At 40.9% G+C, this 25,332-nt stretch overlaps 1 protein-coding gene across 2 annotated transcripts; it reads left to right on the forward strand.

Annotated features, from left to right (window-relative positions):
• Positions 1-261: 261 nt before the first annotated feature.
• Positions 262-19,023, forward strand: LOC118557168 (protein FAM53B-like; the record flags this gene model as incomplete). 2 transcript variants are annotated; one of them, XM_036126544.1, is given in 5 exon segments in its annotated part: positions 262-535; positions 3,422-3,476; positions 7,854-8,024; positions 8,142-8,677; positions 17,872-19,023. In XM_036126544.1, coding segments are annotated over 5 exon segments (1,200 nt in total). In that variant the 3' UTR covers positions 18,229-19,023.
• Between the last annotated feature and the right edge of the window lie 6,309 nt (positions 19,024-25,332).

A 25,332-nucleotide genomic window follows, 5' to 3' on the forward strand; every position in this document is an offset into this window, starting at 1 on the left:
GTGGGAGGAGTTGGATTGATGTCATTTTAGATGGATAATATTAGATTTTTATTACAGTTAATTTCAGTCTCTACCTTGAACAAACTTTTACAAGCCTCTATTTGCCTAATATGGCTGAAGGCGATACAACTGTGTTTAAGGATATCTCTCTGCAGGATGGAAAAAAGGCTGATCTCAGTGTTTTTGTTTTTGTTCTAAATTGCAGCATGTCTTGTTTTGGTATTAATGTTCTTTCTTTTCTTTTTTTTTTTTTTTACACAGGGATCAGCTGAAGTATTAAAAGAGACACTCCTACCTCGATTGCTTCATCAGCGCTGCTCTCTTCAGATGGGAGGTCACAACCTGCTGATTCACTTCACCCAAATGCACCATCTGCATTCCGCCCTCGTGTAAAGATGGCTGCCCGTGGCTTTTTTCTGCACCTGAACACCCCGGAGCAGGGCTGCGCGCTAACATGGTGATCATTTTCTCAAAAACACTGGAAAAGAAGAAGGGTGTCAATGATGTAACGTCCAAGAGCTCCGACAGACAGCTGGTGAGACAAACCTTACCTTCGGGTTCACAGAAAACAAACCTTCAATTTACATTTGGTACAGAAGTCATCACAGAGCTAGTCCAACATCCACACTTGCATAATCTAAATGAGTAATCCAGAACTGAATGTGCTGCTTTAGTTGGAAGTCTACATCCTCACTGGAAGGACCATGTCAGGTCTTTCCCAAAAACATTTTATTTTGTTCAAAAAAACAAAACATGACCTTAAATATACCAACATGGACGGTAGTGTGCTTCTTTTTGTTGGTGTTCTAAAAGTTCTGAAAGCCAATAAAAAGGACATTTGCATACACCCCCTGCCTACAAGAGACAGGGTAGTTCAGCTCCACTGAAAGGATATCACAACATGGTATAATTCCTGATGACTTCATTGAATAAAGCCTGCATCTGGCATCAAAGTAGACAGACGACATTGCTGGAATAGGAATCTGTGTTTGTATGACCTTCAACCATTTGGATTAGCTGTTTATGGGTGCGTAGGTGGACGTGTGACATATCTGCTTGTTTTTCCAGGAAGAGAATAGCTTTAACTGATGAAATAAATGAAAAAGATCATCCATCCACTCAAATGGGGATTAAAAACAAGAATGATTCAACTTAAAATTCCTTCTGCATGCCTCGGTTATGACATCCACCCATTAGGGCATGAGAAAAACGACGTTACTGGACTGGAAAAAAATCTGGTGATTTTATGTATTGAGCTTGAAGTGTTTCACTCGACGCAGTTATTAAGGTCTGACGTATCTGATTTCTGCCATTTATTTATTCTTGGCAAACCATTGTCCTCTGTTATAGAGTATCTACCTGTAACTTAGAAAACTTTTTTTTTTCTTTTTGTTGTGGTAACAACACCAAGGTGAGTGAAAGCAATGAGCCATATTGTGGCGATTCAGTTTTATCCTTTGTGACGCCACCACCTCCAGGTCTTCACAAGGCAGATTCCCAGAAAACATGCTGTAGGCGTGTTCATGAAAAGAAAGGGATATTGCTTTTCTACATTCCAGGTATTGTTTAACAAATTAGCGCCGTGTTGGTAGTAAACTGGGGATCAATGGTTTTCTATATATAGTTTTCCCATCAGATAATGTTTCAATTGTTGGTTTGGAATACGACTTTAGCAGACTGTATATAATGTACAGGCTTAAGATATATACCACAGTCTCTATCACCATGACTTAAATTCAACAGTACATTTTGGAGATCTTTTTTGTCTTCCTTACCATCCTCACTTTGCGTGGAGGCAAGATAAACGTGGGCTTTGTCAGCCATTGTTTTACTCTTTTAAATTATAACTCTGACTGTATAGATGGACTAGTTTAGGTGAGAAGCTAGATTTTCACGTTCTCCTGTAGGGCTGGCCAATATAATATCAAGACTTTTTTTTAAAGAGATATAAGATAAAGATTAAAGAATATATGGTTTATATTGAGATGGTCTATATTGCGTTATAATTCTACTTTTGTGTTCCAGTGGGTTATTTTTCAGCTATTTCTCATATTTATCTACAGCTGTTTGTTAGAAAATGGGCCTGTGAGACATTTGGGACAAACTTTGATTCAGAGATGCCTTTTATGTAATTACTTTATGAGAAGTGTGTGAAGGTGTGTGATAATACATGCTCTTTGGAGGGCCATGTCTCTGAGCACTGAACATCTTGTAGATTCTTCAGGTAGGTGCAGTTTGGAAAATGACAGAACTGGAAGGTCATGGATTCTTCTCTAATATTGGAAGTTAATTTGCATCTTGGTTCTCTCTAATGTCTCTTGCGACCCCGTTGAGTATTTGCAACAAAACGTTGACGGCTCTGTGAACACAGCCCGATATCTAGCAATTACAACAGTGCTGCATTCCTCTGAGAGGCTTTTGGTACTTTTTGACTTTTCAGTCAGTTAAATTCTCTTTTTTGGCCAATTTTGCCTAAAAGAGAAGCTGTCTAAATAATAATGCACAGCTTGATATAGGGTTTTGAACACCATAGACCACATCCTCCTCATCACACTGTTACACATCGAATGTTAAATCCGTTAAGCATTCAAGTTATCCTGCGTGGAATTAGAAAATCTGCCTCTAAAAATGATGATATGGTCAAAATACCCACTTGCCTAATAGTTGTGCAAGTTTGGTTTTTTAGTCAGCAGACCACAGGTCCACAAAATGTTAGCCATATTTGGCTTCCTTCAAGATGTGTAACTTAATCCACGTTCAAATTAGAAATCACATCTCGTGCCACATTCACCCAGACTGACAAGTGAGCCTTGGTGGTCAAATTGGAGACCAAGTTCCCTCAGACCTAAGACCACTGAATTTAATTAATACTATACATAGGCTGAGTCAGGTTGGGGAGCGCCAAACTGTTTTAGCACCTGGGTTGTTTTAATTTGCTGCTTGGTTTCAGTTGTCTTGATGAAATGTATTCTTTTCTTTTTTTTTTTTTTCTGGTTCTAGCTTTCTTCTCCTTATTCTTGGGTCAAATGTCTGACTCTTTAAGTTGATGAATGTTCCAAGGGTCAGAATTAGCCGTCTGAGCACGTACTACTTCCCCATCTCGTTTCTGCCTGGCTGCGGGTTGTTTGTGTTTTCAAAACTTGAAAATATCCGCCCGCTCTGATAATAAAGCGCAATAACGGTGGGAACAAGTCTTGTGCGCTAAAACAATAATTTTGATGAAAATAAACCAACATCAGGTAGATGGATGTTTTACATAAGAAGTATGCCAAGTATGTGGAGGGTATATTTTCATGGCTTCTTAATGACTAGAATGTATGTCAATATCTTTATTTGCTTGAGGGGTAACATTGCTGAAATGTTCTTTTCCTGCATCAAAGTTTGTTTTGTGTCTTGCTTACTGTTTGCTTGTTCTCCACAGAGTGATCTCCACACAATGAGCAGAGGGACCACCCTCTTCTCCTGTGGAACAGTGGGTAAGTTGTTCTCACTTTTCTTTCTCTGTGTTTAAAATTCAAATTTCTAAGTTCTAAACACAATAGTTTAATTGCCCGGTTTACAAAGTGCCAGTGGTGTTGCTTGGCTCCCCATTTTGATTATTTGCAAAGGGCAAATTACGACAGAACTATCTGTAATGAAGAGATAATGCTGCAAGTGAGGAACATTCGGAACTCCCTTTACAAACTGGAAGCGATCCATTTATCGCCTGGTTGTTAACACTTGGGAACTTCAAACAGGGGAGATTAAATTATATTTAGATAATCAGAAGTGGAAACAAATTACTTTTGTAATGGCTGTCAGTAGGTGTTACATGCAAGGTGGCCATCTAGATGTTTCAAGGTATCGTGACCCTAAACGTGTTTTTCTGCTTGAGAATTCTGACGTCGAGGCCTTTTTCTTTTACTTCCAACTGCAAACTTAGGAAATTTCAAGTTTCTGAGTAATAAATGAACGCTCAGAACTAAAATTGCAACCTCTCTAGCAGTCACTCGCCCGACAAGTGATAAGAATCATTTTCCAAGTTCTGTTGCATTCTGGTTTTCTTAAAATTTCTGTCTAAGTGCGCTGAGGTGACACCAGTTAATATAAGGCTTGAGAAACCATTGGCCTAATAAATTGCCTCCTCAGTGCTTTGATAAGTCCGACAATCAAGTTCAGTGACCCTGACTATAACTGTCTTGTTGTTTAGCTCGGTCTCTCCCACTTTCTCCCTTTCTCCATCTGTTACGCGTCCCCTTATTTCACCATAAGGGTCGCACCTGCCTCCATACAACGTTTGCAACAGCATTCTCATGGGAGTGAACTGTAATTGAATACACTGTTGCCTATGTCAAACAATTTCCCCCAGGTCTGTTTGAAGCTGCAGTAATTACTTCCCTTTGCTTAACAGACGTGCTACAGTAAAATAAAATGCTTCCACCATCACTCCTTTTCTTTTTAGCAGAAACCTGTCACGGGTTAATAGAAGCGTGCCTGCCTGGTTTTCCACTGTTAATCCCTGCCACTGAAGCATGCCTATTGGGTCGCATCAGTAGTTCGTTCCGCCTCTTGCCCTAAAACAGACGGGCCCTTTGGACCAAATCCCGATATCCATTTGTCGAGTTATTTTTCTAACATCCCCGTGAGGTCATCGCTGACGCTTCCCGTACACGTCGTTAGTTCGCACCAAAACAGTTGTTTCAGTCAGCGATAAAGCATGTCATACCTTAGACGGGTATCAAGACGTTAGGATTTAGACCTGCTAGGAAGACCTCTTTACCAAAAGCCCCGCTTGATTCATTTGGCTTAGTATCTTAAGCAGCTGTGGCACTCTACAGTCTGGGTATTATCTCCTGCAGCTGTGTGGTAGACCTCCATGCTGATGATGAGAGAGCTGGCAAATCCTTCTGCTTTTCAAAGCATATTTCTGTCCAGCTCTTTCACTCGGTGGTTTCTCGTGTATTATAACTCTTTATATGCCGTTATAGCTGATCTGATTTTTAAACACATCAGCCTGTGTTTATCGGACTTCTCAGAATTTCCTAATAAGAAAAAAAAACTGATCACCCTGCCTGCTCCGTTTAGAGGAGGAGAAAAAAGATTTATCTGTAGTTGTGAAATGCGTTTTTTTTCCCTCCTTTGGAAACAATTTGTTTATCAGAAAATGAGTAAAGACAAGACTTTCATGTGAGGTTTTTCTGATTGCATTCTAGCCACTCGTGTGGAAAATGATCAACGTAAACACAATGTGATCTCACTGAGTCATACTGAGGTTGCTTAACTTCTTGCTCTAGATGAGCACTTCATGGCCAAATCCCTTCCTAAAACGGCTTTTTTTTTTTAAACTTCTTCGCTCTGGTCATTAAACACTAGGTGTTACATTGCCTTTCAAAAAGTGGTCATAGCCCTTAAACTGTTACACAGGTTAGTCATGTTATAAAACCCACTAACTTGAATCTATTTTAGATTGATTTGATTTTACAGAGAAGAGGTGTCAGCGTCAATCACAGAAGCGGCCAAAAACTTGAAATAGACGACTTTTGTGTTTACTTTTAAAAAAATCCAAAAACAAACACACAAACTACCTGTTCTATTTCGTCAGAGGAGTTTGCTTGCATTGTTTCTTGCCAGCAATTGTAATAATGCTTGTTGCTAAATTCTGAGTGGTAGAAAGTAAATGGGCTGATTTGTGACTACTCATAGCTCTTTACACTATAACTACATTCATCCAGCACATTCGCAAACACGCACCCACTCATGCACCTTTACAGGTGAAACGAGGAAGCTGGAATCAAATCCAAACCTTCGCAGAGAAAACAGTAATTCACATAGAAACAACCAAACGGAGCCAAGCTGTTTTAATCTGCAGGTTTATACCTAAACTGCTTCTGGATGCAGTAGGAGGAGCTCAACGTCACAAGTCTTTCTGAGGCTTTTGTTTTGTTTATATGGATATCGTACGTTATATATGTATCGACCGAAATTACAAAATATATCATTCTTAAGTTTTGGCCATATCGTTCCAGCCCTAGGATATGTAATATGATTGTAAAGGACATTATGTATCCCACTGGCGGTCATTAATAATAGAAATAGGAAATTATCTCGTGAGCCAGACGTTGCCCACCGGCTCGGGCTTGACTTGACTGTAAAGACCAACACACAAGTAGCACATATTTGTGAAGTGGAAGGAAATAGATACACAGTATTTTAAATGTTTCACTAATTCAAACTGAAAAGTATCATAATCCTCTTCATTTGGCCTTGATTATGTGCCAATGAAGGAATTTAATTTTGGTTACAGCTAAATGTTTTTGTTTTTTTCCTGCAAAATAGAGTTAAGGGGAGGTTGTATGCCACACATTTGCATTGATTCCACCACAGATCAGGTTTTAAAACTCAGCATAATACTGAGTAGGGCTGGGTATCATCTAGGATAAACCGATCTGATACGATTCTCGATACATAGCTCACGATACAATACGATTCTTGATATAGCTCATTTTGATTTGATTTCACTCGAATATTTATATTTATTACAAAAAATGTGCCCAAACGTCTGATTTACGGACAAAGGCAATCTAAAATTTGTCGGCCATTCTGCAAATTCATCTCACTTGCACTTCCTCGTGGAGCAATATTTATATATCTCGTTTACATGGTGACCCAACGTGGTTTTCACATGAGTGTTTCTCTTCAATGTCGTAGGTTGCTTCGGTACTACAACTATTACTTAGCTAATTTTGAATCCCCACCCACTCCTCCATGGTATTATGGGTGCTGCAGTACATGATGTAGGTCTTATTTTCGGACAGAACTATGCCTGTAAACTTGCTTTTATTTCCTCTATTATTGGGTGCTCAATCTTGGTACCCTGTTCTTCATTTGCTTAACTCAGAAAACATGGGATCTCCTTTCATTTTATGCTGACAGTCAGATATGCATATGCCAATATAAAAAAATCATCTTTTCCATCAAGCCCTACTATTGTGTCTTAAAGACATTAAAGCGTGGATGGCTTTAAACTTTTAACCTGGCTTTGCTCCATCTTACTCTCTGAGCTGCTTCGCCCAGACTCTCCTGCTCGTTGCCTCAGGTCCGCTGACCGGCTGCTCCTGCAAGTACCGAGGTCTGAACGTAAGCTCAGAGGAGACAGAGCTTTAGTGTCGCTGCTCTCAAGTTATGGAACGTTTTGCCGTTACAGATTAGAAGTGCCCCTTTATTGTCCATTTTAAAACTCACCTTCAGGCGCATTTTTATTCTTTGGCTTTTAAACATGTTGAGACTTTTGCTCTTATTCCTTTTCATGCTTCCATTGTAATCTTTTGTCTTCACAATTTGTTGTTGTTGTTTTTAAAAGTGCCTTATAAATAAAGTAGTAGTAGTAGTAGTAGCATCAGTTATAAAAACAGGCCTAAATTAATAAGAATAGAAAGGAAATATTTATTTATGTTTTTTGCATTTCATGATAATTTAGGGAATGTATCACAGTTTAGAAAATGTTTGAAACATGCCATCTTAAAAACTGTTCTCTGTTCTACTTCGTGCGTAACTTATTACAGTTTTCATTTTGAAGTCAAGAGTTTTTAGGTTTAACTGCCACTGCTGTTTGGCTTTTTCCTATGAGGATAATCCTGTCATTCATTTTCAGACAGTGTGTTTTCTTTAAAGTCCGTTACCAGACAATAATCTATCCTCATTGCTCCAGACAGCTTGTTCTTGCTTTAAGCTTGCCACCCTTTTAGTTAATACTGGTGTATAAGCTGGAGGTCACTGTACTCCTGTTAATAAAATGGTGATTTCTCTTTGTATTGCTAGCTTTAGATTTTTTTTATGCTAGTTAGACTGAGTCTGTTTGTTTTGCTTCATTTCAGAGGCAGATAGATGGTTGGACTTGGGACGAAGCTGTGCCATGCAGCAGAAAGCTCGAGATTCCAGCTTGGAGAGCTTGTGGGATGTGGTGCCCGAACCCGGAGGCCTGCACTGGGCCAAAGAAGCAGGGAGCGCCACAGCTATCACCAGTCTGATCAGAGATCTCACTCTGGGTAACAGTGGCATGAACTGCGCCCATGGGACGCCCAACCCGACACATTTCACAACCGCCACCCAAGCTCCCGCAGCTCCTCCGAGCAAACGGCAGTGTCGCTCCCTGTCCTTCTCAGATGAGTTCAGCGGGTTCCGCTCGTCTTGGAGGCCCCAGGGCTCCCGAGTGTGGACGTCGGTGGAGAAACGCAGGTACCATAGCGGGGGGAGTGTCCGAGGAGGAGCCGGCCATTTCCCCCCCATGCAGCGCAGCTCCAGCTTCAGTTTGCCCTCGTGCTCTAGCGCGCCCCCAGATAGAACCTGGGACCCGCCACTCTTCAACCAGCAGCTGCCTCTTCACCTTCAGTTCACTGCCTCCTCGGTGTCCCCTAACTCTGTTTTCTCACACCACTCCCATAGTCAGGTCCTCCTCAGGCCTCTATCCCTTTCCCACGAGCAGATCAGTCTGACAGAGCTCCAGCGAGAAGAGGCCTCCGAGGCCAGCTCTCCGGACTCCACCCCGGAGCTGGGAAGGAGAGCTGCTGGGAAGGGGAGTCTGTCTCGGAGCAGGTCCCAGCCCTGTGTGCTGAACGACAAAAAGATCGCTATGAAGCGCAGGAGGCCCGAGGATGCCCAGGAGCAGCGTCCCTCCCTGGATTTGGCAAAGATGACTCAGGTTAGCTGGAAGTGATAACACCCTCTGACAAGAACACACAGGCACACATTCATGTGAAAGCAAAGAAGTGGTGAATTTCAGGCTTAAGTAGCACTCCTTTTTCCATGGGGTTAAACGTAAACCAGTGCCAGTTTACTTATAATCTTTAAGTTATCCTGTAAAATTCCCTTTATAAAAAAAACAGCTACCTCGTGGGGACTTACACAAGTACCTGTTGTTTTCTTGACCACAGAGATGTTAAGGTACTCATCAAACGTAATTAATTCATCTTATGCAATTTAGCTTTTTCTTTAAGAAACTAAATTGTTTTTTTTAATAAATAGCTGTGAGCTATATTCATTAAAAATAAACAAACGTCCTAAAAAGGTTATTTTGTGCACAGTGAATGTGCATAGTTCTCTTCTCTGTAAAACAATGCACATTCATTATGCTTATTTAAATCAATTGTTCAAATAATATGCAGGATTTCTTTGGAGTTGTATCTGCTCTATTTTTATTGAGCAGAAATATTCCATGCAGTGGGCGAATTTCTACTGGTAAACAGAATGTATTTTGTCTACTGTCAAGGCAGTGAGAGAAACAATAGGTGATTAATCGTTAGGATATTTGGATGTGCTGATCCCCATCTTGCCCTCCCCATGTCGAGAGTTTGTTTGTTCTTTTGTAAGGCCAGAGGAAGCAGTGGAACAGCATAAATGACCCCTGGACAAAACTGAACCCAAAATAGAACGGCACAGGTTGTTTAATCACATGTGCTGTTTTAAATCTTGCTCTGATGGTTTTTATAGGACTTGTCTACTCTCAGTCAGCTCATTATCCTTTAATACAATGCTGAAATTCTGGACTGAATCTGTAGTATAAGTGCCAGAATGGCTTTGTGTTATCAGATCGTATACCATGACTGTTTAAACTCTCCTTTCCTGAGCACAACTTTTGACACGATCCTCTAAAATGTCTTTCCATAAGACTTCTTGTCAGGGGACCTTGTCCTTTTCCTGTCCCCTGATTAGAAACGATCATCATTTTATCCGTCTACCCTCCCTTCCTTTTTCACAAGCAGCCGTGTTCTCAGCCAGCCGCCCTCAGGACTTAGCCCGAGCCGGATCAACTAGGCCTCAGTAATGGAGCCTAGCAGGCATGTTTCCTCCAGCCGTGCCAGCTGCTAAAAGGGGCAAAACAAGCACACCGATGACACGTCTGTGCACACATTATAAGCGTACACACCAGCATGGAGTCAGTTTTATCTCTTGCTTTTGACACCTTTGTTTTCGTTCTGGAGCTGTGGGCTGTGAGAGTTTGGCGGTTTTGTCAGATCCTCTCCATCTAGTTGTGTAACTGAAACCAGCATTGCTGAAGCAAGGGAGGTTGTGCAGGTTTGGTGCGTCATTTCATGTAAATTTAGAGTGGGATATGTAATCAGCATGTAGGTAATGGCAATACTTTTAAATGCTTTCACTTAATACCAGAGCCGCTAAAGCTCGGTTTCTTTATATTATTGTTTTGTTTTTTGCCCTGTGATTTAAATCATATTTCTTGCATACTAAATGAGTAGGGTTATAATTTATTTATCTGAATTTAACAACTTTAACAAGTACAGGTCCAAAGGTTATCATCTTCAACTTTATTTATAAAGTGCTTGCTCTAATTAAAACAGCTGCTACAAAACACAATAAAGCAATGCAAATACAGATAAAAACCATACCAGTAAAATAAGCAAAATCAAATGGGTTGAAGGCCAGTAAGTGAAAGTAAGTTTTCAAACGAGTTTTAAAAATGGAGAATGAAGGGGCCTTTTTAGCCTGCAACAATAAGCCTATATGCTCAATTTGGAGGTGAGTGCGTGCCTCTTAAGAACGGACTTAATTCTCCTCGTGGAGTCCGATGCATGCCAGTGTCTATGTGTAAGAAGGCTAAGTTTGGCGTTATATTCACTAGTAAGTTACAGTAACTTGAAGTACTGCCAGCTCGGTGTGGGCGTGATGAGGTTGCATGAGGCCAGCAAGCTCAGATTTGCTAGAAATTCTCCTGTGACCAATTCAAGCAAGTACATGCCGGCTAAACCTTATGGGTAAGCTAACAGTATGGTGATATCAGGTTAATCAGGACCTTAACATACTGCTGCTGTGGTAATGAACAACCACAACCTCCTTTTGCAAACTGTGAGCATGGTGAAAAATGTCATGGTCAATAACCGGGAGTGCAATGCTTCTTCATGCACACCAGAAGACCTCTCCAACACTCAGAATGAAACCAAGACAAAGTTTGGCTTGGTTTCATTTATAAACCTGTCATGCGGCTTTATGGGGTTTTAATGAGACAGCTCATAAGAATTGATGTCAACATTCAAAAATGTATGTGAGCTTACAAACTCCATAAAGAGATTTTAACGCAAATCTGTAAATGCAATGATCAGTTCCGTTTAATTCAGTTTTATTTATTTACCTTATCTGATTTTGAAAAGATACTCTTAATCCCCCATTTGAGTCCCTCTATGATACGGGGCACCCGGATTTTCATCCCGGTTGCAACAGGAAGGACATCAACACTGCCAAGTCTGCATGGAGGTAGTAATGAATTGGAGTGGCCACTTGAATAAGGCAGCATCTGAATTTCCACTGATGTTAAATTTGGCATCTGCTTCAGTTTGCAAGGTCCACCCCTCAGGTCCCTCAGAGGCCAGTCTGAAGAGTAAAACTTTAGCTTTAACAAATCTGAGATTCACATGATAACCTTTACTTGTCATATCAGATCAGAATCAGATATCATTTAATTATTAATATACTTTAATATCAACAGTTTTACACCATCATGGTATTAAAACAAGGACTTCAAACAAACATCTATGACATAACATGATCTAATCGCTTATATTTTAAGTTGCTTGTGTTGTTTTTTAAGCAGTTTCACCTTAATAAGAGTGATTTTGTAGTTTCCGTACCTTGACTTGAGAAGTTTCCAAACAGCTGAAATGCCTGTTTGTTTATCAGCAAGAGCAAAACTTTGCAGCGCTTCGTTCAGCCAAACAAACGGCCGTGCACACCAGCGAGTAGGGAGGGACGGAGCTGTGTTAACACTATTCTCCCCTACTTCCTGATACTCCTCCAGTTTCTCAGGCATCTGATTAAAGCAGGATTTCTGCAGGGTGTTAAAAAGTCTTACATTCTATCATCTCAATTATAGGCCTTTAAAAAAAACTTTAATATCCTAAGATCATCCATTCCAGGCGTTACATTTAATCGGATTGCTTCCTAATGTTCTTCCTTCTCTGCTTCTTTAAGCTATTTTATTTATTATTATTTCCAGTAAGACAGACCCTCATGTCCCCACCCATCTTTGTAAGCTTTAGGATCTTGGCGACTAAGAATTATACATCAGGTGTGGTTTAGAGAGCAGGAAAAGTCTATCTAAAATGTCATGTACATTATTGGCACATAGAATTTGCATTGGCATTTGAAATATATATATATATATATATACTAGTAAATACAAGTACATTTTCCTCAAAGCAGATCTTTTGTGATTGCAAAATCAAATGTGTGAATCGTGTGATTACAAGTGCAATTTGATATATCGCAACAGCTATAACAAGAGTGGTATAGCCGTAGTTTTTTTTTTTCCATTTTTTGTGGAAACTATTTGTTTGAAACCTCAAGGTAACTTGATGGCTGTAACCGACTCGTGTCAATCTATTGCGCAATCTGTTGCTTTGAACATCCTGGCCTGTTTTAAAAACGAAAGCACTAATCAGAATTTACTCCTAACCATTCCTTTTACTCAGACCTCCATCCTCCCATTTCTTCTTGAAAAGTGGGTGTGTGCCATACCAAACTGTCAGACACAAATGGTGCCCTGCGAGTTGCTGCCCTCGGGCTGTCCAAAAAGAGGCTTCGCTTCCTCTCACACCTACTACGTTTGTGGAGTAACGTGGCACCGAAGAGGAAAAACAAACACTGACAATGTTTGGCACACAGGGAACTCTTCACTGGAAAGGTTAGAAATGGAGTTGTTACTTCGAAGGTGTGTTTGTGGTTCGTTGGCGAGAAGGATTGCGGCAGGTCAAGTCCCCTGTGTGTTTTGTCAGTGGAACACGGTGTAATTTGGCCTCCAGATTCCCCGAACCACGTCAATGAAGCAGGGTGTGAATTGCGGGGATGCACGTCGTGCTAATTGGGTATAACTCGAACGCTGTGGGGATTTGCCTGCTGCTACCAGGATTCCTTGAATATATCCTTGCTAGCAGCGTGTGTCAGTTCGCCTCTCAGTCCACTGTCTGGTTGTGTCCCTGGCTGCCCTTCCAGCCTTGGCGTGGTGCTGTTTTTTCCACAGAATGGGGAGGGGGGGGGGGGGGGGGGGTGTTGCAGAGCTGTCAGAAGTGGAATGTTATCTCTTGATTGTAGATCACTTGCTGAATGATTGTCGGTGCAGTGGACACTTTGCTTTTCAGGAAAAAGCTTTTTCAGGGTCAGTCTGGTCACTCGATAACCTGAGTCTGGTGCCGCTGTGTTAGCGGTTCAGGTGGTAAAACGGGCCGTGTTTTGCGCGAATGAAATGTCTATTTGTGTGCGCGCATATTTGTGTGAGCTCAGCGGGAAAAACTGCCAGATTAAGAAAGAAATATTGCTCCTGCATAGAAGATAGCAGGCAAACTCTTCTTCCCTCTCTATTTATATCTCCCTGCTGGCCCAAGTTGTCCCTCCTCTTCTCCTCCTCTCCCTGCATCTCATTCCATTTCTGGGATTGCAGACATAGCGATCATTATTGAGGTACAAACCCTGGAGGCTTGTGGAAACACCTAGTTGGTGTCTCAAGGTGCATCTTTATCTTGAAACGGCCTGTTTCAACTTGACACATGTGCATACTGTGTTTAGAGCGGCATAGCTTTTGGAAAGTCATACGTATAGTCTACTTGTTTGCAACACTTAGCAGCTGGGCATAGGGTATAGCAAGGTTTTAAAAGTAAGTTATAGGAATGACCAATTTTCTCAGGCCGTACGGAGCACAGCGTCATGCACCACTGCCCCTCCCCCACCTGATGCTGCACACTGCTAGTGGACAGGCTGAAAGGCAAAGCAGCTTTATATGTATAACAGCATTCATACACACTAATTTAAAGTGCTTTATAGATGAAACAAAGGCCAGGGAAAAAAAACACAAAATACATAAACAAAGATGTACACATTCAAAACATGAGGCCTCAAATGAGAAACTTAAGCAGGCAAAAACAAAGGCTCCTACTGTTCCCTCGCTTGCAAGAAAGACAATCATGTAGCTTTGGCTTTGAAGAGGTGTGTAATTGTTGCCGGTTACTTTCACCATTTTTGCAAAATACCAATTTATCCACTCTTTTATTAGGGTTTAAATAATGTAAGAGCAATATGTACATTTCCAGGAAGTCAAACGCTTGCTTACACAAGATCTCTTATCACATTCAAGCACAGAGTACACCTTTAGAGTGTAGAGTTTGTTGTTGCTTTTAGGATTTAGCGTGATGTGGCAGAAAAACTGCAGACTAGACCAAACTTAACTACCCGCCTATTTCCTTGCAAGTGTACCGGAGACTGCCACCTTTGCTAAAAATAACTTAAACACAGCAGGCCCTCAGCATAGCAGGTGTCTGGAAGGTCTGTTCTGCTTTCTCTGCAGACTTAGTTGCAGGAACATCTTAACTCGGGGTGTTATTAAATGATTTGGAGGTTTCAGTGTTTTGTGACTTTATTTAACACCGCTGGCAACATTGCTAAGGATATGGTCATCTTGTATTTTTGGCAACAGAGTGTAAACTTGACAGATTAACCACAAACCCTGCCACCCTCTATACCTGAGTATAGCATGCGACAATGTTCTTTTTTTTTTCCTGTTCTGTAGAACAATGCGTGACTTCTGAAACAACCATCCTGTCAACTGGGTTTGAGCAACTTCAACAAAAACAATTTTTTTTTTTATTTGTTTGGGTCACACAGTTTACAATTCAGTTGACTGAATTAAATTAATTCCTTCTCAACAAATGAACTTGTGCACATTGTGCATAGACTTTTTTTATTGATATAAATTTAACAAAATAAATGTAATCTCTTCATGTGCCAATCTGTTTGATTTGCACAGTGTGTTTTAGTGTGGTTGAAATCTCTCATCTCCATATTTTCCACCTTTAATTATCAGAAAGTAAAATGAGTCTAAACTGTTGACAATAAAGCAGCTTTTTCAAAACAGATTTTTAAAGGGGAAATATCATGCTTTTACGTTCTTTTCACATTAAAACATTCAGTTGCAGTCTGTATGAAGTGCAACTGCAATGCTTTGGTCTGGATTCCTCGTTAATTTACCTCCACATTCTCCCTTTTCACCCACGTTCAGACGTTTATCTGAGAGCAACTCATTTTGGTGCTGTCTCTTTAAATCTAAAGGAGGCACTTCACAGTAGGGGTGTGAATTAGCAAGAATTTGTTTATATGATGCATATCATGATACATGTGTCACCATACTATTTATCCCGATATATCCCAATACAGTAACAAAAAGACAATAAATTGTGATTTTTTTTATAATGAAGATAGCTTTGGGAAGCCTCATCTGTATATTAATACACCTTCCACACAAAGAATACTTTATCAAATACAGTTTATTTATTTGTAAGAACAATGTGGACTGCAAATGTTACTCACAAACACGTTTTCAAGCAATAATCGCTTGTCCTTGCGGGATTTAAAAAAATGAAAAATAAACAGCTGAAAATATTTCAGTCTATAATAAAGGCAAAGACCTAAGAGTGCCATTATCAATAAGGTTAATCCAGTATGTTTTAAATAAAAAGGTGCATTCCTGCTTATACGTACATTTTCTGAGGTAGCAAGAGGGCTTCTAGATTGAGCAGCTGAATGAATATTAGGTTTCAAATTTAAAGTGCCATACAAGACTAAACATTCATATCAGCATTTCAAATGCTGCAAGCTGCCTGTTAATGCAACTATTATTAACAAAAGTGCAAAACATTTGTGTAATTTAACAAAAGCCTATGACTGAACATAAAAGAGGGAAAAACCAATTAAGTGTTTAAGTGAGTAGTTTTGGTACATCAGTGCTTATCTATTTTTTTCCCTTAAGATTCTTGTATAAGAACACAAGCTGATCTATGTGTTCAGCTTTTAGGACAATTCTTTGAGGGAACACAATGTCTCCTACGATGGAGAAAACTCTGTCTGCAGACACGCTATTATGCTTTTGTGTCTGAGCCACCACAGTTTTAGTCGGTCTTCAGTAGATGTCAGCAGCTTCTGTTTCAGAGAGGAAGGGTAGATACTTGAACTCAGGGTCAACAGCTGATGCCATGCACAGGGTCTCCTTGTCATATGTTTTATTTAAATCTTAAGCTACTGCTTCCTTTATGTCCATCACTATATCCAAATCATCAGGACCTTGTTCCGTGCCCATGACTTGTTAGCTTGGTAGAAGGTGGTGCAATGAGGGGCAGTGTTGGCATCTTTCATAGTGCTTTGAGGACGTCTTGTGCACATGTGATGTCTTTCCAGTGTTTTTTTTTTTTTTTACTCATCCACTTGTAGCTTTGGCATCCTTCAGCTTGTACTACAAAATTGCTCAGAGAAATAAAAATGGCAAATTTGTTTGGTAAGCTGGGTGTCCGCAGCCTTGTTTAGCAGTTCAGCAACAAATAACGTGACGTAATAGTTAAAAAAAACAATTAATAGAAAACAGAGAAAACTGGATGGCTTGAAAAATATGACCCGGAAAGAATATAAAGATATCTATGCAGTATCCACTTCCACTTTTTCTGCATTCCTAGAGTCTCCAGGTATGCAACACCACATATTTAAGGACTAAACAAGTTTATTTTGTATATGTGCCCTTTTAAATCTATCCACAACGATGTAAAAGACTCAGGCCAAGTTAACACTGCCACTCTCACATAGGGCCAGGTTGGGTTATATATAACAGCTTTTTTGCATTTACTATGGTTATTCCGCGTCAGACATGAATATCTATTTGGTAATCCGAACTAATAAGTTTGATTCAAAAAGCAAAAAGACAACAAGTCTGTTAAAGGGAAAATTGCCTTTCCACAGCGCTGTACTTAATCGTCTGGTTAGGACACGTATAGGAGCTATAGGATCTTAAAGCTTGGTACATGGAGGTAATTTAACTCTGCTTCTCCATCCCACCACCACACCCACTCAAAGCACAGTCTGCCTCAGTAGATTTTATAGGAAGCATATTGTGCAGAAGCCGCTCCCCCTCGTTTCGCCTTTTCTTTGCCCTTCGTCTCTTCCTCTGCTGCGATAATTAGTAGTGGGGTAATACTGGGGGGGCTGAAAGCAGAGCTCCAGCGCTTAGAAATCCCCTTTTCCACTCCACTGGTGTAACTACAGCGAAAATGCCTCCCACTTTAACATGACCACCTCAAGTGTTTGCAGACGAAGCATGCTAATCCAGCACAAGGAGGCACAACTTTAACCCAGACAGCAAAGTCCTGTCTTACTTTTTTTTTATTTTTTTTTTTTTACATCCAGCTACATTACCAAAAACAAAGACTTCCAGCGCAAACCGGCAAAATCCACTTCTCAATGCGTGTTAGACGACGTTACAGGTGTTTATTATGCAGGATTAGGCTTTGTGGAACAAACCTCAACCCTATTCACCTCCATGCCTCAAACATCTGCTGCCTGAGGGCACTCCAGAGATCATTAACCCCTACTCTGCACCGCAGCACAGCCTGTGTTTGCTGCTGGGAGGAAGCACACAGCTTTGAGTTGTCTTTAACATCAACTTTTGGAAGCAAAACAGCGTTTTGTTCCCGTATGTTTTTTCTGAAACTCCCTGAAATGATCTGGGACTTAAATAAGAAATGGCTTTTTTGTACTTGGTACGTCTCTAGCCGCGAATAAGCCCAGACCGCACTCGGACAAAAGATACTTTCTGTGGTTCGCAGCTCCAGTCCCAGTGTTGTTGTTTATTTCCACTTCCAACCCGGATGGGTTAGAGTCGTGTGGATGTTCCTGAGTGGCTTCTGTGTGTGCTTTTGTTTACATGTACACATGCTGGTGATGAAAGGCAAGGCTAGCTTTTGGCTGCCCGATCAGAAAACCCGATCTGCCCCCAAAACCTTCTGGGAAAAGCTTTTACATTTAAACTACCAGAGCTCTTTAACTCACGATTTTTCTCCATTCTTTCTTCCATTCCAGAAACTTCAAACGTTTCAAAGCTTAAGCTGGCCTGGATTCTCGTCCCGCGACGGCTTCAAGTCCAGCCTGACCGCGCCGTCGTTCGAGTCCGCCTGCCAGTCGGAGGCGGACTTCTCCGCCGTGTCGGAGCTGGGGCTGGAGTCGCGGGCGGACACGATGGCGGATGACGAGGAAGAGGACTCATCCTACGGGGAGCTGGACAGCGATTCTGCTTGCAGCGTGGACTCACGGCCCAGTTCCCCCGCGTGCTGCTTTGTGGACAGTAAAAGCGCCCTCTGGAAGGGTGATTGTGGGAAACAGCGGGACATTTTCCAGCTCGGCGGAGAGCTGGATCTTGAGCAGATCGAAAGGAACTGAACATTTACTGTAGAAAGTCACATAGAATATTTGAAAGGTGACTAATGAGATGGTATGAAAGGGATACAATGTTGAAAGGACTTGGAAAGTGATCAATAATTAAAGGTTAAGTATGTCGCTAAAGGTTGGCTTCTGAATTTCACATATGCCTTGAATATTCTTTTTGCTTTGACCAAAAAAGCAGCACCCTTTGTTTTTTGTTTTTTTCATTAGATGGTAATGTGACTTACCTCAGAAGTGGAAAGTTGGGGGATATTGTCTTAAAAAGTGTCTTCTCACCCTCGCATTCTTTCCAACCTGATATTGTTTCCAAAGTCGGTTCACTTTAGTATTTTTTAGTACTGTAGTAATACCTGGGCTCACCTGTAATGAGCTCAGATTTGCTATTTTCAGAGTAATCTGAGATGTTGGCGTGAAACAGAGAGGAGGAGGAAGTCTCCTTTCAGGCATTAGTGTTGTCTTTGTCCTTCATCTTTTGAGCACGCATAAATCTTTCATGTTTGAATGTAGGCTCCATAAGCTTTATGAAGAGTTGAAAAAAAAAATCAAAAAGTGCCTTCTTTTGAATGCTTTGTTCTTGTAGTTCTCTTCAAGGAGAAATGCCTTACCTTAATGCCACTGTCTCTGACGTTTATTATGCAAATTGTATATTTGAATTAAACACTGAATCTCTTTTTGGGTTCAAACAGCAGTGTGTATTTTTCTACGTTTTTGGGTTTTTTAATGTTTGCGAAGGATCAAGATTTCAAGGGCTTTCTCGAATGAATGGAAATAAATTCACAACCGGCACTCATACATCTGGTTTATTTTTTTTTTGTCTTTCTTTCATTTCTGCACAAGACAGATCAAAAGTTGAGTTTCCAGGTGCTCTTCGGCAGCGACACCCACTCCCCCACAGTCACTTCCTGTGTCACGTTTCTGAACAGTTTTAAAGGTTCACTTTTTAAAGTCTGCATTTTCTGATTTTTTTTTTCCTTTTACTTGTGAAGTTTCATTTACACCTCGTACATGGCGTCCATATATTTCAATTTATTTTACTGTGATGTTATGCTAGACCAACACAGCGTTTTAAAAATAATAAACTAGAAAAAGTCCAGCATGGTTATTAGCACCCTCCGATCCCCCTAAATAAAATCTATTTCCTTCAGAAGTGAACTAATCAGTAAATGGGCTCAGACAGTGTCTAATTTAATCGCTGTAAATACAGCTGTTCTGTGAATGTCCCAGAGGTTTGTTCTGAGAAAACATTCGTGACCAAAGAGCCTCATGAAGAACAAGGAAAACACCAGACAGGTCAGAGATCAGGTTTGTGAATACGTTTAACCAGGGTTAGGTGGAAAAAAACAAAAAACTCTACCAAAAAAACAACAAAAAAATGGAAACAGTATGTAGTGAATCTGCCGTCTACCCGCACCGACACTCCAGGCAAGGAGAACGATCATCAAAGAAGCAGCCAAGAGGTCCATAGTAACTCTGGAGTAGCTGCAGAAGATCCATAGCTCAGGTGGAGAATCTGTCAACAGGACAATTGCATTTCGCAAATCTGACCTTTTATGAAAGAGCAGCAACAAGAAGACAGTCCTAAGAAGTGTTGTTTAAAATTCCAGTAAACCGTGTATGGTACGCAAATAATATGTAAAAGAAGGTGCTCTGGTCAGATGAAAACCTTTTCTTTTTTCTTTTTTTTTTTGCCTACATGCAAAAGTTGTTTGTAGCAGGAAACGTTACGCTCCACATCCTCCTGTACACATGGCCTAAATCCAACCTTTCACGACTCTACCGTGCCGCGTGCGTTTCAGCGTGACTTTATCTAATGCTGCAGCTCTGTCCATCCACAGATCATCGCCTTGTTAGAGGTGTGAGAAAAAAACGAGATAAAGGCAAGTTTTTCAGTTGATGGGTAATGGTTTGACATGCAGCTGATCATGAAACCGTTTGTGAGCATGCCGTGTTTGTTGGACTTTTGTTGAGTCAGGAGTCAACACTTTTGTTCCGAGCTACCGTTCTCTTCGCACGCCTGTGTGTGTGATTACAATCGGTACTTTCCTATAAGGTTGCCCATGACCCCAAAAATAAAAAAGCCAGGAAGTTCAGACTTTGGAATATTCCTGGCCTGCAACCCAGCAGTGACCAGAGGAGGTGACATCAGGAGAAAATACCTCAGGACTTCTAAAAGCAGGCAGACAGGGAGACACGTCAGCAAGGCAAGGTTTTTCCTCTCTGGGATTTCCTATCATGTCTGATGTCAGGCCAGACACACTTACAGCACCTGCCGCTGCCGCCTCTACAACACGTACTCATGTCTGTGTCCACGCCGCTGTGGGCGGTGTGTGTGTGTGTGTGTTAGGGTTCTATCATCATCATTATTGGACACCAGGGATGCAGGCTGAAACACAGTGAGAGGACTGATTGTTTTTCCAACACTGGATAAAAGCACAGGCTTGCTGAACTGTGTTTGTGCTCAAAACAGGATGTTACGACCACTTGCAGCTTTTCCTCCAGCGCTGGCCTTGGAGGAAGGCTTCTCAGCACTCAGCTTTGTGGCTTACACAACATTCCCAAACATGTTAAGCATTAAATGTCATTCAAAAGGCCCTGAACATTGGTTCAAAGTGGGATCCCACTTTGAAAGGTGTCTTTTCTTCCCTAACCGACAGACAGGCCTTCCCTCTGTATTGAAAAAAAAGTACTGGAAACATAGTATGATGTTGCTATAAACTTTTTTTTTTTTCTTGTCCATTGCTCCTCTAGGTCTGTATTCCATGCAAAAATACACACACGCTTCCTCTCTCAGGGGAAGTGGCAGGAAAAACTGGGGGAGAGAGTTAATATCTGAGCTAAAACACTATAAATAGGGAGCATTGTAGTTGTAGTTGGCATATGTGGATGGAGAGATGGAGACAGGAAAGGCCGTGTTAGACAAATTTACTGCTCGACCTCGATTACATGTGGGAAAACCCTGGCTGAGCAAAAGGCTGGGCTTAAGTCCTCGCAGACTTGCTCGAACTTTGCTTTGAGCTCTTGATGGGAGCTAGACTGATGACGTTATGATAATTCGTGTATCTGCATGCTCAATGAAAGGCGGGCTATTTATTTATTTTCTTTACATTGTATGTGTACGTGTGTGTATTTTAGGCCTATTTAGACTGACTTAGGGATACATGGCATCCAAAGTGACCGAAACCTCTCATATAAATATGCTGTGAGAACTATTCAAATTTGTGGGGCTATTTTTTATTTTATCATATTACAACCCCAAACTTTGACGTGTTGTATTGGGATTTATTGCAACAGATCAACAAAAAGTAGTGGAAATAAAAAAGACGATTTGATTTGTACAACACTGTTTACACATCAGGTAGAATGTTTTTAATAAAGATTCTGTCATGAGAACCAGTCAATAAAGGTGAATAAACCCCAGATCATTGACCCTGTGGTCATGAAAAATTACACTTTTGAATCCAGCAAAAATAAACATGGTGATAAAACAACCTTTTAACAAGAAAACTAAGATTTATTTAAGTATCGATTGGAACCCGAGTTCTGTGACTGTTCCTGGATTTTTTTCTAGTTTGTTGTTGTTATTATATTAATGTTTCTGGTTCATGTGTTCATTTGCCTGAGTTTTTCATTCACCAGTCCCACACAGAGCACTGTGTGGGTTGTTTTATTATGTTGTTGTTTTTTTGTCTGGAGTAAAGAGTATTGTTTTCATTAACCAATCGGCAATTTTTTTGGAACTGGGACAAAGATATGTCCACAAGAAGATCTACGATCTTCCCCAGTTCTGTGGAAACACAGTTGGACTAAAAGCCTGGAGGCGTAACACACGGTTAAAAAGGTTAATTTAAAAGTCGTTGCGTGTGAGGTTAGGCGGGGCGGCTGACATGGACCTGCCTAATTGCAAAATACACTGGCGAGTTTACGCAGGTGAATTGTACGATGAATAGATGTAGATGTAGTAAAGTACCGGTGGAAAAGATTGTATTTCATCACTTAAAAATTTCCTGTTAAGATTTAATCGGATTATTTTCTGGTGTAGTTGTGGACTCTCTTTTCTCAACCTTTGGCAACAGGTAGTTACAGTCTTGTAGAAAAAGTTGTTTTTAAAGAGGTTTTGACAGTTAATTGATTGACAAGCTTGCTTTTAGTTTCGGTAGATCTCAAAGAAGAGGCCTCGCGGAGAAGCTCGGGTTGTACTTAAAACAGGTCGGCGTTGTGCCTAAGGTGTGGCGACTGATGAGTCCTGTGTTGAACAGGTGGGTTTATCTTTGTCCACATGTGCTGCCAGTAGGTGCTTACACGCATCGGCGGACACCTTGGCGGACAGGTGGCCGGAGGTATCACATGTCACTGATTGACTAGTTCTTCTCACAGGGGTGGCTGAGTGCAGGTGAATACTTGTAAACCCGTAATGACTGGAACGGCTGCATGACAACCATCTGAGGTGTAGCTGCAAATCTCTGTTGCATGAATCTTTTTCTCAATGTTATTTGTTTTCTAAAGTCAATTCTGAAATGAACTCCAGCTGCAAATTCAGCCAGAGATTTATCTGCGGATAAAAGAATGTGAAATGGAGCTAGACAGAGCGTGGCATCATCTGACCAATGCATGCTGATTATGAGACTGAGACAAACTCAGAAAAATGCAGATGTATCTCTGCAAAATTCTTATCTTGCTCACTCCATGGGAAGCAGAAGGTTATATTTTCTGGTCCTTTATACCTATACGGCCTCCCATGGTAAAGCAAATATGTTTAGCATAATTACAGCATCCAAAGTACCATTTTGCTTATCATGATGCTGGGGTGTGGAGGATGTATGCAACCAGCTGCCTTGTTGAAGTATTCATAAACTTGATATATACGTTTTTTATTTTGCTATGTCACAGCCACACCATTCATTGGATGTTACTGGGATTACACACATCAGACACTGTGTACCTTGAGCTTCATCAACCCATACGGGGTCAATTTGTGGAAAGCAGTGTCAGGTTAAGTAGAAATATTTCAAGCTTTGAGCGTCTAATGGAGCACATGGGGATCTATCATCTAAAAACAGAAAGAACGGCACAGCGGAAAACCTTCACAGAATTGTTATAACGAGTGAGGCCACATTGGCGTCGACACACCTTTACTGTGCTCCTCACCAATACTGTATGGGATCAGAGCATTGTGTTTGCCACTTCAGAATATGGATTTTTTTTCCATCGCTATGCCACTGTCTAACAAATTTGGTGGTATGCCTGGTGTCACTGTCGAGTTGGAGAGCTCAATTGTCCTTAACTGTTGTTTCAGTATTACAATATATATAATTTTTTTTCTGCATGACGCCATCTGTTTCAGTAAGTGCACAAGTCCCCCTTGTAGCAAGACACCCCCACAGCATGATACCACCCATGTACTTAAAAATTGGTATTCTCAGGGTTGCAATACACCTCTTTTTTTTCCTTGATGCAACAAAGGCCGTTTGGGTCAGAAACAAATAAATAATAAATAAAAAAAACAAACACTTCAGTCTTAGCTGTGACAAATCACAGGATGTGCCCGAAAATTAAGACGTTTTTCCCCGGGTGCATTTTTGCAAACCGTAATCTGGCTTTTTCTGTTGATTTTTGAATGACTTCTTCCTCTCCGTGTGGCATTTCAGCCCATGTCAGTACGGTGCGGGCACATAATATATATGCATGGCACTCTTTCCAGATTTACTTTCTAAAAAATATTTGTAAAAAATCACAATTATGCATTACTTCATGCTGGTCTATCATATAAAATCCCAATAAAATACATTGAGATTATATTTTTACTAAATATGACCAGGTTAAAAGGCACTGAATATTTATGTAAAGCACCATAGAAAAAGCTGTGTCAAATCACCGCAGGCTCTCAAGCAGCTTTAACATTATGCCTCCAAACATTTATTCCCGTTTGGAAATGCGCCACCGTTCCCTCCTGCTACGTGTGCTGGGTGTTTTATAAAAACATTAGACAGTGCAAAGGCCTTTCACTCAATGGGTAGACACACGCTGAGAGGGAGGAAACATATGTTCATTTTTCTTTTGGAGCAAAAGCGTAGCTCGCACAGGACACTGAATGTTGACATGCTACATACACAGTGATGACTGAATGGCAAACAATGGATGACAGAAATAGACATGTTTTTTTTTTTTTTTTGCAGAAGCCGGTCTTCTTCCATCCATCTTGCTGGAAACATTGGAGTAAACCAGTGCTGGCTGTTGGCCTTCCTCCTGGTCTAAGCTCAAAGCGGCTCACGGTTCGGGACAAAGCAACTGCCACGTGCAGATTTCAACTTGTTGAACCTCTGCAGTAAGCAACGAGTATCTGATAGACAGAAAAGCAAAACAAATAACATATCGGCTTTTATAACGAATACAAGTCGTTACAAGTCGCCACTTAATTAAGCTTCTTCAATAAAACTGTAAAAGGCAGAGAATGCCGAGCTACATCCCCGCGTTACACAAAACTAGAATAAACAGCCTTGCGTCACTGCTGTGTGTAATAGTTTAGATTTTTAATGTGGCTTCAGTTCCTCAGAGGCCACTGCCCTGTCAGCGTGACTCTCTGCTGTTTGTTTTTCTGGCTGCAGCTCGGCGTGTGAATGACCGAAGCAGGCAGGGTTGGCTCAGGACATCTGAGCCGTAATCACATCTAAATCAGTGATTACTCGGAGGCGACCACCAAAAACAGCCTCAGGGTGAGAAAACACACAACACGTCAGAAGCCTTCCTACTAACCTTTGACCTTTGCCACGGCGGTAGATAGGTATGTCTTTGTGTGTGGATGCAGATGTTATTGTAGGGGTCTTCCATTTGCTGTCACCGATTGAGGGTGAACATATGGTTTTACTACTTGATGTGATAATAGGTGTAAACGACCATCAATTTTCCAAAATCATCATGTTTTATGTTAACTGTTTAATTGCGTTTGTCAGTTAATACGTCTATTTAAAATCTGAGTGTAAGTTCAAGTTTGAGTACCCATGCTTAGCTTGTTTGTCGATCTTTGTAAGAATGCAGGCAGGATTCCTATGACTCGCAAAGTTAAATATTCTTGGACTAAAACTGTGCCAAGTTTACATTTGAAAA

This window comes from Fundulus heteroclitus, chromosome 22 (genome assembly GCF_011125445.2).
Source record: "Fundulus heteroclitus isolate FHET01 chromosome 22, MU-UCD_Fhet_4.1, whole genome shotgun sequence".
In the NCBI taxonomy this organism is placed as follows: Eukaryota; Metazoa; Chordata; class Actinopteri; order Cyprinodontiformes; family Fundulidae; genus Fundulus; species Fundulus heteroclitus.